The sequence below is a fragment of the Lonchura striata genome, chromosome 2 (assembly GCF_050655825.1).
Source record: "Lonchura striata isolate lonStrDom1 chromosome 2, ASM5065582v1, whole genome shotgun sequence".
In the NCBI taxonomy this organism is placed as follows: domain Eukaryota; kingdom Metazoa; phylum Chordata; class Aves; order Passeriformes; family Estrildidae; genus Lonchura; species Lonchura striata.
In genome coordinates this window covers 2,928,118-2,947,469 of record NC_140704.1, presented here as the reverse complement: position 1 = coordinate 2,947,469, position 19,352 = coordinate 2,928,118, and the positions used below count along the sequence as shown (strand labels likewise).

General features: G+C 38.2%; 1 protein-coding gene across 14 annotated transcripts in view; it reads left to right on the top strand.

The window, feature by feature from the left end:
* The window catches only part of NKTR (natural killer cell triggering receptor), a 38,027-nt gene that overhangs the window by 5,352 nt on the left and 13,323 nt on the right, over positions 1 to 19,352 (top strand). For 8 of the 14 annotated variants that reach the window (XM_021537971.4, XM_085562612.1, XM_085562640.1 and 5 more), the window contains 7 exons: positions 3,422 to 3,496; positions 5,706 to 5,813; positions 6,434 to 6,478; positions 8,146 to 8,233; positions 16,009 to 16,038; positions 16,841 to 16,986; positions 18,709 to 18,931. In XM_021537971.4, coding sequence (XP_021393646.3) covers positions 3,422 to 3,496; positions 5,706 to 5,813; positions 6,434 to 6,478; positions 8,146 to 8,233; positions 16,009 to 16,038; positions 16,841 to 16,986; positions 18,709 to 18,931 — 715 coding nt within the window. Of the gene's footprint in view, positions 1 to 3,421; positions 3,497 to 5,705; positions 5,814 to 6,427; positions 6,479 to 6,789; positions 16,039 to 16,840; positions 16,987 to 18,683; positions 18,932 to 19,352 lie in introns of those variants that run through there. The other 6 variants (XM_085562675.1, XM_085562652.1, XM_021537969.3 and 3 more) reach the window with 5 other exon arrangements.

Below are 19,352 nucleotides of genomic sequence, written 5' to 3'. Positions count from 1 at the left end.
CAAATGCAATCCCAGCAGATTTTACTTTAGCCTGGAGTTGAGGTGTCTGTGCAGGCTCATTTCTTGGTTAAAGCCAGCTGAGGACTCTGGGTAGGTTTGTGAGCAGCTTTTGCTTACTTGACTGACTCTTTTTAGTGATTTTTGTTCGTTCATTTTAATTTACTGCTCAAATATTATGGTTAGTCACAGAGAGCTTGTTCCCTGATCAGATCACTTAACCTTTGCATCCATTTGTGAGCAGCTTTTGCTTACTCCACTGACTGTTTTTTAGCTATTTTTGTTTGTTTGTTTTAATTTACTGTTTAAATATTATGGTAAGTCACAGAGAGCTTGTTCCCTCATCAGATCACTTAACCTTTGCATGGGGAAATGAAGCTGAAGAAAGCATTGGAAATTGTCTGCAGTGAAGGTGATCATTTCAGAGAAGTGTCTAAATCTGGGGAAATAAGCAGCATCTCAAATGCTTTTTTTATCTGTGCTATATCAGCATATACCTCACCTCCAAGTTTAAAACGAGATTTTTCTTTTTTTGTAAGGGTTGAGGAAACAGAAGGATTTATAGATGCTATTCATACATACTTCTATTAATTTTTTTATTATCAGCTGTTCTTTCTTGCATCTTTGACCAAGGTGTGAAAATGGGTTTGATCTTTCTCTGGCACATTTCATAGCCTGTTTGTCAGTGGAAAATACAACCTTTCAGTGATAATGGTATTCATGCAGTTGCAGTAAAATGCAGCCAGTAACCTAGCAGATGGATTCACAGTGTGTGGTTTGTGTCTCAGGAGCAGACAGCAGCATTTTCTGTGGCTGGATGGAGCTGGGTAAGCAGTGCTCCAGGTTTTATGGAGGAGCCAGCCCTCATCCTATAAACTGGATCTGTCATCTTTGGATCTTGGATATATGTGCATTGCAATTTGTAGGATTAAAGGGCATAAAAAGATCAGGCTGGATGGGCGTGGAGTAACCTGATCTAGTGGAAGGTGTCCCTGCACATGGAGCTGGATGATTTAAGGTCCTTTCCAGCAGGAACCACTCTGTGATTTTATGAGCACCTGGCAGACTTTGTTATTGACAAAACACTGGTGAAAAATACTGCTTAAAGTGATACCTTGTTTATGAATGTCTCCTTCCATCCTCTGCCTTGTCATCTGCAGGAACATAAGAGAGTTCTTCCACTGGAACACCACAGTGGTGGTGTCTGCTGCTTCAGGTGCTAAATGTAGTGGGTTTGCAGCAAAATCCTTCTACAATTTGTGCCTCGGAGTAAAAAGTCCCTTCTGGAGCCTGCAGAGACTAACAGCCCTCAGTTGCTTGGCAGCTGGCACCTCGGTGAAGCAGGAGCTGGGCTGGAGAGCAGAATGGGCGTAGTGACAGCTTTTTCCCTGGAAAGTGCCATGTGTTATTTCACACAGCGAATGCAGGGAATCCTCTCCTGCAGAGACAGAGAGAGCTGGGGCTGTTCAGCCTGGAGAAGAGAAGGCTCCAGGGAGACCTTAGAGTCTCTTCCAGGATCTAGAGGAGCACCAGGAGAGCGACTCACATGGGCATGGAGCAACGGGACAAGGTGTTAAACTGAAAGAGGATGGGTTTATATGAGGTATTGGGTAGAAATTCCACCCCGTGAGTGGTGGGGCCCTGGCACAGGGCGCCCAGAGAAGCTGTGGCTGCCCTTGGATCCCTGGAAGTGTCCAAGGCCAGGTTGCATCAGTCTGGGATAGTGGAAGGTGTCCCTGCCTGTGGCAGTAGAGCTGGGACTGGATGAACTTTCAAGTCCCTTCAAACCCATCCCATTGTGGATTGTCTTCCATGGTTCTGCAGAGCCTGGACGTGGCTCTCTGAAGCACTGGGTCCTGCTCAGGTCAGTGCTTGTGCAGCAGAGGAATGGAAATGGGATTTGTGTTCTTCTGAATTCCTGGGCTGTAATGAAAATGGAGAACTCTTCAGCTAAACTGTCGTGTCTGTTGTGTTCCTTGTAGGGATCTTCAATCCTCACAGTTTAGAATGATTTGTTCACTTGCAAATAGCCATCCTGTCATAGTGGTAGTCACAGAACTGCTGTTTGATGGGGGATCTTTGAATATTCCCTGTTTCTTCATTTTTGGACACTCTCCCTAACCATTTCCTTGGCTATTCCTGCTGTAGTGATAAATGCTTAGAGAACATTATTGCTGCAGTTAATGAGATACAGACCTTTCAACAGCTCAAGGCATAATCTTTTATCTAAGATTATCCAGTACTGGTGCTGTTATTTTATTTCTTCCTTTCTGAACCAACAATTCACCATCTTATAATTGCATATATTTGGACAGAGCCTTAAAATTTAATGCAGTTTCTTAGAAACCTCTCAAAATTTTTTTGGTGACTAAGTATTGAATGAAATACATTTGAACTTAACTTCTCTTTTCTTTCCTTTAAAGGAAAAAAAACAATTATTCCTGAAGTAGTTACTTTTTAAAATGATGAAGTCTTACCAGTGTGCACCACTAGAGTGTAGTGCTCATTGACAAATTATTGCTGGTCTCCTTGTAATTCTACCCACCAGTGAGGCTTCTATGGATTATTTTACAACCTGCAGAGATACCAATTTTTTTCTTTATTAATTATGTATTTTTTAAAGATTTCATACATTTGTGAGCAATTTGTCATGGGTCTTTTTAGTACTATACATCCCAATATCTTGAAAAATAAAATAGAAAATGTAAATCAATTTTAAAACACTTATTTATATTCAACCACTTTTCACAGTATTTTAATAGATTTGGAGGATGCATAGCACAGCTACCACCAGTAACAAAGAGAAAATATTTGGTTTATAATACCTGGCAAGTGGAGCATTAGTCCTGCCTGCCTTTCATCTTCTCTGTTTGATTCATCTGGGTTTTTTTCAAACTGAAGGATTTTAGGCCAAGAGTGCCAATGCAGCTGTAATCCTCAGCAAAATATGGAGCTAAGCCAGTTGGACTTTGTAGGTAATGATCACAGGGAAAACTGTGGAAATGTGATTATTAATGTATTTGTATAAACACAGTAATTGGGGAGGGAATTGCTCCAGCTCTCTGAGGACCTGTATTTATGAGAAATCATTTTCAAGATGGGAAAGATCTGACATGATTAAACGATTTTAGTAAATCAGCTTGGCTTTCCAGGTTCAAATCACAATGGAATCTCTAGGACTTCTGATTAAGTCATATTATTCCATCCAATTTATGTCTTTTTTTTTTTTACAATTATGTTACTCCTCGTTCTTGCTGTATGTTTTAATGTATGCATGCTTAAGATATTTTCTTATCCTGCTTGATAAAATAACCTTTTCTCAGAAAATTACATTTTTTAGAACATACAGATTGATTTATATGCAAATTTTCTTATTCCAGACAGTTCTAAAACTCTTAATTATTTTTTTTAAATTATTTTCTAGTTGGTCGAATTATGTTTCAGCTCTTCTCAGACATTTGTCCAAAGACTTGTAAGAACTTCCTTTGCTTGTGCTCGGGTATGTAGCTGATTTTTCAAATATTTATTGTTAATAAATAGTTTTTAGTGTTAATAATTTTAGTGTTCATTTTAGTGTTAATTATAATTTTAATGTTAATAATTTTATTTTAATAGTAATTTTTGTGTTAATAATTTTTGTGTATGGAAAGAGCTGCTTAGGCAGGATGGGGCTCAACGACAATGATTTTTCTTTTCCTCACAAAATTCATGCACATCTAGAGCAAGAAGAACAAGGCTGGTATTTGGCCTGAAACAAAAGAGAAGCTGAACTCCAGAGCAGTGTATTGGTTATTGTGTGAAGGTGTCTGAGCTTGGGGAGGTGCTGCAGCTCCTGCCAGTGGAGCAGCTGCTGTGTCTTTCACCTGACTGGGAAAGCACTGGGGTACTCTACAGGGGAGTGAGAAAAGGGACTGGGACTTCTGACAAAGCTCCCATCTCTGTACCAGCTGTGTTGAAGAGCTTTAATTTTAAGGTTCAAATAGAACAGAATTGTTATCATTGATGTGTTCATGATACATAACTTCAGAAAATACCATGAAAGTATTACAATGCCATAAAAATATTTCATTTGTGTAGTATAGCATAGATCATCCATTTCATTGTTCATTTTTAAAGTTCGAAAATATTTCAACTGATGTAATGTTTGGAAAAGTGTGTTAAAAACTCCTCACTGGAGGGTTTTATGATATTCCATCTTATTAAAGGAATTCAAATGCAGACTGTAGTCTGAACTGCTTTTCACTTCTGTGTCTGCAGCAGAGGCAGCACTGGTGGTGTCTGTTGGTACAGGAATGTAACTGTACCAGCTCCAGGGCCATGCAGGATCCCAGTCTCTGAGGGATTTCCATAGCCCTGAGGGATGTCCATATCCATGAGGGATACATGACCAAACATGCAAGCAGATATTCCATGGTGTTGTTTGATGAGAGGTTTCCAGCTTTTCAGTGCTGTAGCACAGAGGGGTATGTTTTGGGAGGAGTGTGTCCATCCCTGTAATAGACAGCTTTGCTTGCATAACTGATGTGGAAAACAAAAATAGAGTAGGAGGAGGTGTGGATTTGGATTATGGGTGTGGAGAGGCAGGTAAATAACTTGTGTTCCATGAGTGAAGGATGATAAACAGCAATGCCCTGAGTGGCTTTTGTGCCACAAACTGTTTTTTGCCCTCATCCTGGCAGTGATGGGCTTGGAATGGCAAATTTGGGATGATTGAGCTGGCAGGTAATTTGGGGTGGCAGAGTAATAGATTGCAGCAGGGGAGTGTTGGCTCTGGGTAATGAGTGTACCTACATTTCTGAGAGTGCAGAATGTTTGGTGACATGTCCTCTAACCCAGTGTCAAATACTTGTTCCATAACCAGTGATGGGGTGGAACTGAACACTGGGTTGTTTATCCTGTTATTTATCCTGTTGATTTGTGTTCCAGTACCCAGCATCTCCTGTACATGTGGATAATGTGGGGTTTTAACTGTTGCACAGTGTATAATATTATTATTACAACCTTTTACTGTTAATTGCCACATTCTGCCAGCTCCCCTCCTCTAGGAACTCAAGTCAGTGTCTCTTGACCAGTATAAATCCCTCATGGATCTACTGCCTAGAACCTCAGCCCTGCCAGTCATTGTGGCCTCATCCACAAGCCCAGGGCTGCTTCTCTTCTGAATTTTGGAAGAAATGCTAATGAAACTTGAAGTTGTGGGACCACTAACTCAAAAATCACCAGCCCACCTGATCTGCAGCTGGTGTTAAGGGGTGGCCAGACACTCTGGGGAAGGTGTGGAAGCTTGGAGTAGCTCAATCACACTTTTCCAAGTGTGGATCACATTGAAACTGAGTTGAAACCTGTTTTCCTGGCTTTTCTCCTGGGAATCATCTGGCACATCCAGATGTCTGAGTGGTTTGAAAAGGATACTATGACCTGCATAGGAGTGTAGCCGACCCACAGAACATAGTTAACCCACCATTATCCTGAACTCTTGTTTTTTTATAAATTATCTTGAGTAGATTTATACACTCCTTCTTGAGGGGGTTTTAACAAAGAACTTAATTTTCTCCTCAGAGTCCCCCTTCTGGATGGTGAAAAGCCATCAGGTAGGACTGTGTTATCTTTTAGATATGACTTCCATGTCCATTAGAACTAGGGAGGGAAAACCCGTGGAATTTCTTCAGTGACAATCTGTAGATTCTTTTTGTTTCACCTTCTTGCAGGTGAAAAAGGAATTGGCAAAACAACTGGGAAGAAGCTGTGCTACAAAGGCACCACATTCCATCGTGTGGTTAAAAACTTCATGATTCAGGGTGGGGACTTCAGTGAAGGTAAAATGGGCTTTTAAAACTGCTAAGTTTGCAATGGAACAGAAATGTTATCGTTTATGTGTTCATAACTTCAGAAAGTACCATGAAAGTATTACAATTCCATAAAAATACTTCATTTGTGTGAAGTATAGCATAGATGACCCATTTCATTGTTCATTTTTGAAGTTCTAAAATGTTTCAACTGATGTAATATGTTTAGAGAAGTGTGTTAAAAACTCCTCACTGGAGGGTTTTATGATATTCCATCTTATTAAAAGCAATTTAAATCCAAATTCTAGTCTGAACTGCTTTTCACTTCTGGGTATGCAGCAAAGGCAACACTGGTGGTGTTTTCTTGGTACAGGAATGTAACTTTGAATAAGTTTAAAATAAAATATTGAGTGAGCAAGAAATGTTTTAAGAGTCTCCAGAAGGAGTGTCCCTGGATTTTTTTGTTCCTTTCCTGAAATAGCTGTCTTTACCAAAATGTCTGTTTTCACTGTGTCCTGAAATCCTGGTCCTGACCAAAAGAACCTGAGGAGAGAATATCCTATTTTGAGAGTCAAGTGCTGGTGGAATGTTTTGCACAGCTTTTGTATAAATGAAACAAAAAGTTTTAATTGATGCTTTTTAATGTGTAGGTAATGGAAAAGGAGGTGAATCTATTTATGGTGGCTATTTTAAAGGTAAGAGCAAATATGTCTTTGCAGATTCTCTATTCAGCTCTGAGATAATTAAGTCTTGATTCCCAAACTCCTTAATGAAAACAGGTTCACTTATAGATCACCTTTTGCATGAAACTAATGTTGCATGAGAATTCCTTTTATATGCATGACTTTCAGATAATTTTTTGTTAATATTTAACTTAAATTGACAATTAATTAAGGCTAACATAATTGGTTAAACATGACTTTCAGCATGGAGGCTAGGCAACTTTATTCATGAATAAACTCCTATCTTCCTGCCTAAAACTGTCAACATATTCTTTTGTTTATAGAGAATGTGGTCTTTTGCAAAATGAAAAGGTAAGAGACAAAAGCTCAGTAACACAAATTCAAACTCTGTTCCCTTGTCCCCTCCCTAGTAAATATTTAGACAACTGCTAAGTCCCTTTGTAGATGGATATCTGTGTTGCTTGGAGAAATGAAGAGTTTGTGTCTAACCTTTCTGAGGGTTAATGACTTATTCTGAGAGAGAATCCATGTAATTCCAGCTCTAAACAGTGATTTCTTCTTTTGTTAATGACCCTTTTCCTCCCCTTCCCTACTCAAGGTTTGTATGCTTAGGGTTCATTTCTGACTTTATTTATATGCTGCACAAGTCATTTTCCTTGCAAAGAATTGGTAAATAAATGCACAGTTACCTCTTGTAAAAATCTATTGGAAGGAAATGGTGAGTTTTTAAATTATTTGTTTAAAGACATATAATTATTTATTTTAAAAAACAGGTTCCTTCTGTGATATTCAAGTGTTAAGACCGTGAATATATTTATTTACAGCATCTGGTTCTGTGTGTGTTGCAAATAGCTCTGGTTAGCTGCATGAAACTTAAGTTTGGTTTTTTAAAAAGAGACATAGTTTGATGTAGGACTATTGAAGTTTTTAATCCAGTAAAGGCTAGAACAGATCCATTTATTAAGAAGTTACTCAGGGTTTATTTCTCATGGTTAGTGCTAAATATGCAGGATTGTGTTTTGATATGTGATCTAAAAAATAATAGCTTTGTACATTCAAATTAGTATTTTTATCTTTGGAAATGACCTGGAGAAGATCTGGTTTTATATTTTGCTGTACAACCAGAACTCCTTTTTAATTCACTGCAATATAAAAGACATGTTTAGTTTACTCTTCATGGCTTTTATACTTAGATTCAGATGCAGAGAGGATTTTTTTTCCTTCTGTGCTTTGAGACTTCCAGTTTTGAGTGTAGAGGTGGCATACCAGGGAAATGAACAGCTTTTTCTCCTGATCTGTCCACCTGGAGTTTAAATAACAGCATCATGTATGTTAATTATTGTTTTAGAATGTCAGTAATTCTACCAACCTTGTTCTTACCCAAATAACTCAGTATTTAAATCCATTATCTAATGTTTATTGAAGACACTCGTAATGACTTGAATTATTTTTAATTAGAAATGTTTGCATTGTATCTGCATAATTTTAAGAAACATAGCTTTGTCTCAACTGTAATTTGAAGACACTTGTTTAAACCTGATTGTTGTTTTTCCTCCAACCTATTCCCATTTCTCCAGCAGCAGCAGAATTTCTCCTTAGACCATCCATAAGTTACTAAGAAAACAACCTGCTTCCCTTGCCGGGGGAAAATCTGACAAACATATTTTTTCTTCAAACAGATGAAAACTTTATTCTCAAACATGACAGAGCGTTCCTTTTGTCAATGGCAAACCGAGGGAAACATACCAATGGTTCCCAATTTTTCATGTGAGTAGATGTGATCCCACAGTGGAGCTTTTCTTACACAGAGAAGCGCTGTTCATGAGAAAGATGGTATTGCTAAATTATCCATATCCATGTTCTCCAGGGAGTGGCACCTGCAGGAGGAAATGTTACAGATCCCTATTCCCTTGTGGCATTCATTTAGATTAAAGCTGGTGCTCCTTGGATGTTCTTCCTTTGTGTCTTTTTTCCCTAAAAATCTAATTTATATTCAGTTCTTAGCGGCCAGGAAATAGATTCTTTGCCTTTGTGGGTGCACAAATCTCATCAGTTTATCTGGAAATGACAATGATGAGCATTTTATGTAAGGGGGAGTGAGATATAGAGGTGGTTTGTATGGTTTTGCTCTTTAAAAAATAGTGATTTATGATTTACTTTTGGGGGGGTGTTTTGTTTGTTGTTTTTCAGAATGAGTGGGAATTTTTATTTGATTTATTGTGATTATTATTAATTTTTTTTTTTGAGTGTTTGTTCCTGACATGCTTTTTTTAATACATATTCTGCATAATTCCATTAACTTGTGCTTATACCAACACTATGTAGAGTTATCTGCTGATAATCAGATTTTTCCTTCCTTACCTTTAAAAAAATGCCATTCTAGCAACCACATTCTGTTAAATTATAGAATTTACAGAAAACACAATAACCTTTACTCATAAGTAAAACACTCAGGTCTCATAATTGAGGGTTTCCTGGTCAAAGCAGGTGTATTTTAGGTTGAGTATCAGTTCTTTCAAGCTTGCAAACTTTGATGTGATTATTCCTTTTGTTAACTCCCTTCTCAAAATTGCCTCCTGTTAATGTTTACCAGTTTGTATTTGGAAAGAGCAGGTTGATTACTTTAGTCTAGAAAGACTTAGTGAAACAACACTGGGGTTTGAAAAGTAAATTTTAGCATAGTTACTGAACTAGAAAAAGTCTTTTTTTCTTTGCCATCTTTCTTGGGGGATAAGAATGAATGGCGCTTCCCTGTCTTCAGTAAAGGAGTAAATTGTCCTCAAAAATCTTGGGTTTTTTTCTTTGCCTGAAAAAGATCTTCAGTATGATATGATGTAGTTCAGATAAGAAACATTTTTAGGTCTTTTCCTAAAAAATGTCCTGAAAATGGAAGATGCATAGGAACCTAAAAGAAAGTCTCACACTTACCACTGTTTAGACATTCTATAGAGATAAAATTGTTTCAAAAGCTTGTTTTCTGTTCCCTTCAAAGGAAATTTCAGATGTTGTGCTTCATTACAATAAATCTGAAAGGATATGTGTGCACATTAATATGGAAAACAGTTTACATAAATACAACTCCATGGCTTAATAAGCTCTCTGAAGGCATTGCTTCATTATTTCCTACTTGATGACTTGCCTTTGGGTTCTCTTGCCTTAATTTTCCATTTTTAAGCTTATCTGAACATTAAACGTGAAAACCTAATGATGTCACATCAGTCAAGCAGCTGTCATTTGAGGGCTCTAAAGTTTCTTTTCTCTTCTGCATTTGACTCCAAAGTCATCTTCTTTCCCTGATTCTTGGTAGGCTCAGCTTGTTCAATCAGATTTAAACACCTTGTCTCTCCCCACACACCAAAACAACCCAAGGTTGCGTTGGATACTAAATTATAATTAATACAGGACAATAAATGAATATTATTTTAAAGCACTTTCATCAAATACTGAAGTATTTTGAAAGATGCAGATTCCTTGAATAATTCAGGGTTTTTTTCATATGATCACTCTAAGGAGAAGTGTGAGTTCAGTGGGAATTGACGCAGATAAGAGACCTAAACACTTCCACGTGAGCTGGGTTCACCTGGGCTGCCTGCAGGAATCCAGAGCTGGGTTTAGCTCTGGTTAGGCTTAGCTTTAGCCTCCTGGGGTGTCCCCTGTGGCTTTCAGGATGAGGATGCTCTGGAGCTCTTGCCTTCCCATGCAGATTTCTGGGCTATCTCTAATGTCTGAGAAGGCACCAGCCTGCCCTGGAGCCAGGGAAGAGAATCAGGATTGCAAGTGGGAAACAGCTCCTAAAGGTTTTATCTAGGCAGTTTGTGCCTTCACTTTAAAATGCAGTTTATTAAAGCAGTTAGTCTTGCTGGGTGGCATTTGTCTGATTATTTCAGGGCATGTGCAGTGCATCTATAGAGCTTTTCTTTAGTAAAATACTTCCTTCCTTTTACACTTTAAGCTGAAATTAAAATGTGGGGTTTTTTATACTCCCAGTAATGCTCAGTTTCTCTGTAGTTTATCATTAGGAAAAATATTATTCAAATGTTTAACCTGAAATGTGTGTGAAAGGCAATATTCAGTGGTAGCCTTCAGAATTTTTCTTTTTAATATTTGTATATATTTCATTTATTAAATTTATAGAAAGGGAGATAGTTAATGTGAGCGTCTTTAGAGCTCTGCATTTGTTTTCAGGGATGAGAACTCTGTATCTTGTACACATCTAATGTAGCAGATAAGGAGTGCAAATAAGTGATTTGCTTTTCTATAACAATTTGTCCAAGTAGGGCAAAAATAATAGCAAGGATCCTGACTGTAAGAGTTCTGTTAATTCATCAGAATTCATTGCTCTCCAGAGAAAAATTATATTTGGAATAATCAGTCTTTACATCAAGGAATGTCTCTTTGGCATATTGCACCAGCAAACCAGGCACAAGAAGACTGCAACGCCTAAAAGTTAAAGTGGACAGTTCTAGTTGAAACAGAATCTCCAGACTCTTCTTAATGTAAACAGGCATCTGAGCCATCCTAAAAAATCATCAGCTTTCCTGGAGTAGTCAGGGATTTCTCTGGCATGAAAGAGCTTGTTGGGTTTATGGGCAGCAATGAGAGCTGGGCAAGTGATGGTAGGAAGCTTCAGGGAAAAGCTTAGACTGAAATCAAAGCCCTTCTGGAGAGTGGCACAGTGCAGAGGTGGAAGGAGTCAGAAATGTGTCTGTGTAGTATCAGAAGTGCTGGGTTTAATGCATGTAGTCTAATTCCCCCCTTTTTTTATTCCCCTTAATTCAGTAGGAGCAAACAGTTGGGTGGGTGGGAAGGAGAAAGTGTAGCTGAGGGAGGATTGTGAGTTCCATGCACATGTGCTGTAACTAGGCCAAGTCTGTTCTCATGTGCCTGAGAAACATTTCCTGCTCTGGAGGAACACAGCATTTGGCAGTCCAGCAGAAAGGATCCAGAGAGAATCCCTCTAGATTTGTAAAATACTGCAATTTCAGTTTTCTTTACCCAAAGGTTTGTAGCAGTTCATTGCAGGCTTGTGTTGAAGAGAGTTGGAAAGTTTAGAAATTACCTCTTTGTATTTTCAGGGAGCCCCAGTCTGATATATTATTATTTTTGTGAATAACTTCCTGTAGAACCTTCAGTGATTTTACACGTGTTCTAAACCCATCTGCGGATGTAAATCTGTAACTGTCCTGTTTCCATGTGGGTCCTCCTGAGCTAGGAATCCCTAGGATGGGGCAGAGATTGGCAGAATCATCTTTTCTTTTTCTGTATCTCCAGTAGCTGCTTTGAATTGCTGCTGCCAACATCAGCAGCAGTTACTGGGGGAGCACAGGCAGAGCTCATTGATACCCAGGGCTCTTTTGGATATTCCAGCTCAGTGGCTGGATTCCTCTGGATGATGTTCTGGAGCCATGTGCTCCCTTCTCTTTCTCTGTAAATGTCTTGTCTCTTCAGAGCCATTCCATCATTCCTGTGGCCATTCCCCACGGGCCAGTGAGGAACTCACAGTACAGAATAGTGCAGCTCTGGTGAAAATGAGGGAATCAAGGAACATGTCTGAGACTCCTGATCCTCACTGCTCAGCTCTGTTTCCCCTCTCCCACCAAATCTGCCAAGCAAACCACAAGCGCCCCTGCTGAAGGAAGAGTAAAGCAATAATAGGAAGCAAAACAAAGTAACCTCTTAGAGAAAAGAGGGAAGTTTTGTGTCATAATTATTTTATTATAGTTCAGGAATAAGCCCTTAGTGCAACCTAAAGAGGACTCCTGGATTCTTTTCCTTATCAGTTCAAATGCTTGCAGTTCTTGCCTCTCTGTTCCACAGCTATTTAAAACTTGAGTCTGATTTCCTATTACTGACAGATTTTTTTTTCCCTTATTGAGGCTGTTGTTGGTTTAATGTGTCTCTCAAGCTCTGCTTTCTTGCTCGGAACTAAATAGGATTTTTTGGTTTAAAAATGTTTTAATGTGTGGTGCCATTCCCGGTTCATAAATTGAAACAAAGAAACCACTTTGATCTGTTAAATGAAAGATAAAATAATTTGGGAGTACTCTTGTTTTGATTTTACAAATTGTTTGTGAATGTTACCAGCTCATTAAAAGTAGTTCATATCTTTTTGGTGTCCCAAACCAGCTATTTTTCTAATCAACAGTTAATAATTTCCTTTATTTTTTGTTGTTGTTGTGAATGAAATACCTTTGAGCTAATTATTGAACAGTTGACTAATACAAAAATGAAAAAATGTCAAATGGAAGAGGCTGATGTTGCATTATCTTTGAGCATTATTGGTACACATGCACTTCCCACACAAGCAGGTCCCATTGGCTTGATCAAAAGTTTATGGAAAAATGAAAACATTCCCAGGATACTTTAATGCATAATCAATAACAAAAAGATCATTTTAGTATTTGGCTGTGCAGAGATAATTAATCACTGATAGTTTGTTGGGGGTGAGGGGAGGGCTTTGGGTGAGCTCAGCTGATAATGCAGTTTTCAAACATTGCTGCTGCTCAGAATTACACCAGGGTAAAATCCAGTACCAGCTGCTGCAGCTGTTTGGGCTTTTTTGCACCTGCAATGTGGTTTTTGTTCTAAAATTCTGAGCAGAAGCAATCAATGCACATGTTTTAGAGAAAGCACTGGTTTTTCACTTGTAGGAAAGCTTCATAGTAGGAGGATGTTAGCTAACTATGAAATAAATATCTGAAGCTGTGAACTTCCTGGCTGTACAGGTATCCTTTGTGAATCCAAACATTTGTGTGCCAGCCTGGGGAGTTTCTGCTTAGGAATGGATTCAGCAGAACCTTTGAACCCCTGTGGAGCTGCAAGCATGTGAATAAACCCACAGAAGTTGGTTATTCACCTGCTTCAAGCTGGGCTTTTTTGTTGGAATGAGACTTAGAGGGGAGTGGGGGCATTCTCTAACTGTTTGTTTTTGCAGTAGTTTTGCAAGCAGGTTTTGTCTTGAGTTTTCTTTTTGTTTTTATAGAGAACTTTAGTTTTCAAAGTGTATTCTAAAGAAAATTTAGAGCCCTCTTTTAGGCATCCTTTTTCTGCATACAACTTGATTAATAATAATTTTAAACTTGTATTTAATAAAACATAGACTCAGTTTTGTCTGAAAATGTATTACAATTTATTTCTGCCATTTTTGTGTAAAATTTACAGAAACAGTGTTACATCGTGCGCTCCAAAGGTAATGTCTCATTCCTCTAAGGCTGTGTCCTTTCCTTTTCTTTCTGTTTTTCTCTTTCTTGTTTTTCTGATCATATTGTTATGTGCATTGAACCCTTTCTTAGGCCTGAGATTCTTTGGGGGGGGGTGGGTGAGAACATGCTTTTATCCAAAAGATGATTTTCTCTTCAGCAGTATCTTAAACCAATTTAAACTTGAGTGAAGAAAGGTCCTTCTGTAAATAACTTGCATAACAGTGTATATTGAATGGTTTAAATGATGACAGCTCTATATAGAAATGTTCTAATAAAATATTATTTTGGGGGGATAAACTCATCATGACTTTAGGTTTCCATACTGCCAAGACATGAGGTAGGTTTGCTCCTGGTTAAGTTCTGAAGCCAAAGCAAATATTCAAGGATTGATGCAGAAAACCTTGAAATGCTTTTTAAAAGTGCACCTTTGCAGAATAAATGTCAGATTACATCCCTGACTCTGAAGTGAGAAAACTTTCAAAGGCACTACAAGGATTTGGGGCTTGGGAAATTGTTCAGTCACCCAAGTCCTTGCGGTGCATCTGAAAGGTTTCCCTGTGGGACAAAGCTTCTCCTTGTTCTCTCTGGTGAACAAGGGCAGAAACCCTGTTCTTTTTATCTCTCAAACTGCCAGGGCAGTGGGGCAGCCTCTGCACAGGTTTTTATGCACCACCCACCCCTTCCTCTGCTCAGTAAGCACCAGCCCAAAGGCAGCTCCTGCTTAGGTAATTTGCTTAATTAGTCTCCAATACTGCTGCAGCATGGCAGGAGCACCTGCAGCCTCCCCAGCCCTGGTTTTGAGCCTGTTGCTGTTTCCAGCTAATTCTAAACACTGTCTTCACTACTACTGGTTTCATTGAAGTGACCCACTTAAATTTTTTCACCCCTTAAAACAGCTTTATAATTAAAGCCACTTAAACTGTTTACTTAACAGCAGGTTGTTAATGCAGTTAACTCTTGCTTCAAGAGCTTCAAAAACCATAAGGATTTTTCTTTTTGTAGCATTATGCTGTGTTAGCAAGGAAAAATCAAAGAACACCCACTGCTATTGAGAAATTTAATGTTGTGTTAATAGTATTTATTCCCCTGTGTTAACCAAAATAAGCTTTCTGTATTATTCAGTATTACAGAAGTGGGTGGGCTGGTTGATATTTGGAACTTAAAAAATAAAATCAAGAGTGTAAACACTCCTGATTGATTCACAGTTCCACCTTTTGGGATGTGTTCAGCACTGTGGGGTTTTGTGACCTAATACTTCAAAATTCGGGGCAAGACAAGTGTTTAAGAAGTAATATTTTATTCTAGCAGTGAAAAACTGACTTCTTCATACCAAATCTGTGTTCTTGTAAATCTAGAAAAATCACCTGTGATTATTTATTTTGAGAGCGGGGAGTTCCTTGGAAGAAGGCTTTAAAAGCACAGTAGTGCTTGGGAGGAGAGAGAGAAAGAATGTTTTCAGAAGTGATTTTTCTCCCAATATTTGAGCAGGTTCTGATGTTCTTTACTCAATATTCCTGCATAGCAGGATGCCCTGTGCAGCAGAAATTCAGCCTCACTTGGAGAAGTAACTTTAGTTTTGTTTTGGAAAGAGATTCACAGCATTAGAATCCAAAAGATTTGTACAAAAGTCAGTTGCATTTTCCAGGCTCAATGTGAGAAGCTGAAAAACAGGGAGGAAATCTGCATTTATCAGTGAAGTATAGGTGGCACAGAATGTCTGCTGTTGATTTTGGGAAGCCTGTGAGTTTTTGAGCTGAAGTGTTTGATGATTTAAGACAGAAATACTGTTTTGTGTTCTGAGTCAGGAGGCCAAGCAGTTAAATGTGCAGTGAGAAAGAAGTGGTGGGAGGTGAGGGGAAGCAGGGAATCCCTCATATATCATAACTCTTCTTTTTTAAAATAAACTGTCGTTAAAGTGACCTTGCAATCTAAGAAGCTAACAAGCTCAGAAACATTTAAATCCCACTGGTCACCTAATATTTATCACCAAATTGTATCTTCTCTGTGATTAAAAATCGTAAAGTTAGATTAAATGTAAATTTTAAGACACTTACTTGGAAATTGTTTACTGCATGCATGAAATGATACTTGGTACAGCTTTTAGTATGCACACTTAGCTAAACTTCAAACAGATATGTAAAAGTTTAAGAAAGCCTGTGTGTATAATCTGTAATTTTAATTTGTTAATTCCATGTATTTAACTGTATTTTTTCACTATTTTTGTCTTACCTTCACCTCTTTTTTTCTTTTTTTTTCTGTGTCATTCTCCTCTTTTACTTCATCTGAATCCCTGATTTTATTTTATTTTACCATCTTCCCATCTTGCTGTTTGTCCAACAGAACAACAAAACCTGCTCCTCATCTCGATGGGTAAGAATCCTTTCCAAGTTCTCGAGTGATTGCTGAAGTTTGAGGGTTATATTGAAAGTAGACAACAATGGAGAAACAAATCCTTAATTCTGTGGAAGATTATACAATGGGATGAGATGGAAAAAAAAGATTCAGTTCTAGAAAAGTTTCAAGTGGCGACTTATTTCCTAAAGCTGGACAAAAACTTGAATTGTCTTAAATCCTAGAATTATTTCTTTAAAACTGCTTGCTGCCCTCAGCTCATAAATCTGGGAGTTGAATTGCCAAATTTAATATATTTGAGCAGTCGTGTCTTCAGGGACATGTTTTTATCCCTAAAATTTATGTGGCACATGGAAGACAGAAAGAGAAATGTGGTAACATAGAACAAAACCAAGGATTCCTTTATTTTAACTGTCCCTGCAATGCCAGGAGGGAATTGTATCCTGGGTTTGTAGAGATCTATAAATTCTTCTCTGGGGAGGAGTTCTGTCATGTTTTATAGATGGGCTCTTGATCTTTATTGCACAAAACTGCAAAAATAGAAGGGTGGGTAGGAATTTTAATCTGTTTACCCTGCCCTTGTAGAGGAGATGAGACTGCTTCAGTTTGAGGGAAATACTTGATGTTAGAGTGGATCTTTGTTTCACATTGTATAAAATCTTAGCACTGATAATGTTAAAAGCATTTTAAAAACTTACTTAATGCATTAATAGCTCAATGTTTCTATCTCAAGACTGACTTTTAAAATGTGAAATTAATTGGAAAATCATCACACTGATTCACAGATGTTTTGTACTTTGTAAATACTTTCTTTCTGCAGTGTGCACGTTGTCTTTGGGCTGGTTATTTCTGGGTTTGAAGTCATAGAACAGATAGAAAATCTCAAAACCGATACCGCGAGCAGGCCCTACGCAGACGTCCGAGTCATTGACTGCGGGGTGCTGGTCACCAGATCAGCTAAAGATGGTGAGTCCCCAGAATTATTCATTGGCTTTCATTCAGTATTCCCAGAATTAATGAGGTTCATTTGTGGGGAAATCTGTAGAGAATTCTCCAGGCCTGACAGAAGGCTCACCCAGTGTGTGCATCCCTGTGCAAACCTTGAGATAAGAAATGCTGGCTTAGAAATTCCATGGAATAGGACAGACATTGCTGAGAGAGAAATGGAGCCAGACACAAACTTCAAAGGATGGCCTTGCAAACAAGACCAGATACTCTGGAGAAATAGAACTAGGAAAATGCATTGTAGTAGGACCCGCAAGGGGTAATTTTAGATTATTTGCTTTAGGGCATTTTCAGCATGGTGTGGCCAAAGCTGATAGGCCAAGAAACATTTATAGTGTATTGTAATTAGGAAATAGTTGGCTTCTGGTTGTGATGGCCTGAATTATAACATCTGTATTGTCTCACCCTACACGAGATTGAAATGGAATGAAAGTTTTTAAAATGCCTCTCAGTTGCCCCAGCTCTGGGTCAGAAAAGGGCTCAGTCCAACATCCCCCCCTCCCAGGAGCTGTTCCTGATCTCTCTTCTTGCTGTGCTGCAGGACCTGTTGAATGACAGAGTTCCTTTTGTTCTTCATGGGCTTCAGGGTGGCTTGTCCATTCTTGAAGCAAAAAGGGAAGAACTCGATGTCTGCTGGAGTTTAATCAATATAATTGTACCAGTGTGGCCCTGGAAGCTCGAGGATTTCCCCCAGAGCAGGAGGGACTGTAATCACTTAGATTTGAAAAATAAGACCAGTGATGATGTATCAGAAGTTTAAACAGAAATAAGTGGGTCAGAAAAGGGCTTAATCTAGATTGACACTCATGTTCTCAGAGAGTACCAACAATTCTACCAACAAAAATTCTTATGGTAGACATGTAGAATCTTAATTAATTCTTGTGAGCCTGTAAAATGTAAATACTGGTGTAGGAGAGGAGGGCACAGCAAAAAAACCTATTTTATGCCCTCAACATTTGTCCCCTGCTCATGTTAGAGGTTGACATGACAAATTGAAAAAGGAATCAAAAGTTATTTTTCTGTGTTTGAAAGAGGGAGACATAAATGTGCTGTCCTTAAAGTTGGATTTTGTGCACTTTCCAAAAGATTATTTTAAGATTCTGTAAAGTTAATATATGCAATATATGTGGTCAAGCTTATTTTCCTTTTCATGGAGATTCATAGAGAATAAACAATCTTAGATATATGTTTGGACAGTCTCTGAATTAGTGGAGTGTTATAAGTTTGCATTTTCAGCCTAATTTCTGATTTTCCTTAAGGATAAGATGGTTATTTATGTCCTTTAGAGAAAGTCAAAAGGAGCTTTAGTATAAAAATGTGAGGATGCAAAAAAAGAGAAAATAACAAAGTTTTAAGAATAAAAAATACACAGCTGGGTCAACAACTAATTTGTTCTTAATCTTTGATTTGCAACCTGTGTGTTGTTTCCAAAAGCACCTATTTTTTTTTTTACTATAAGCGGCCTTTGCTTATGTGTGTATTCTGTCTTTGCTGGAAAATATTTGTATAGTACCAACATGGAGTTAGATGAATTTTTATTTTGATTCTTTGATATTGAGAAAAAGGTCACAGAGCTTCTCTAAAATAGCCCATTTGTATATTCATGCATCTATAAAATTTTGTGCATTGTGCTTTTACATGCACTCACATGTGCACAGTGTCAATTGAAAATATCTGTTCAAGCTTTGGAGAAGAAGAAGAAAGTTTGCTCTGACTCAGAAGCCTCAGAATCCTCTTCCAGTGTGTCCAGCTCTTCAGAATCCTCATCTGAGAGTGAGGCTGAAAATGAAAGGAGCAGGAGGAAAAAGAGGAAAAGAAGAGCTAAAGCCAAACAGTCCAGGAAACGAAGGAAGGAGGAGAGGAAGAAGGAGGATCCAAGGTGCAAGCGAACCTCAAGCCAAAGACGGTGACTGTTCTCTAAAATTTAACAATTGCAGTAAAATCTGGGGAATTGTGCTTTGTTTCCATGAAGTGCTCAAGCACTAAATATGAAAATGCTTTTAAGTTTGGGGTTTGGTGCGTGATTTTATAAACAAACAAAAAACCCTAAATCTGAGCTTAAGTGTTCCATTAAATGGAAGATCTGTGTAGATAGAAGCAAGAGTGATGCTGAAATTACTAAATTCCAGCATGTGAAACTCTTCAGGGCTCAGCACACCTGTGTAAAATTGAGACTTCAGGCAAATTGCAGAACTTTGTACGTATATTTGATTATATTTTAAAAATATCTCACAAGCTGTAAATGAAAAGCAGAATTACTTGCTGTAAAGCAAGGACTGAACTTTCCCTCCAGTAATAGTGGCCCATCCACCCTTTAGCCTAAAATG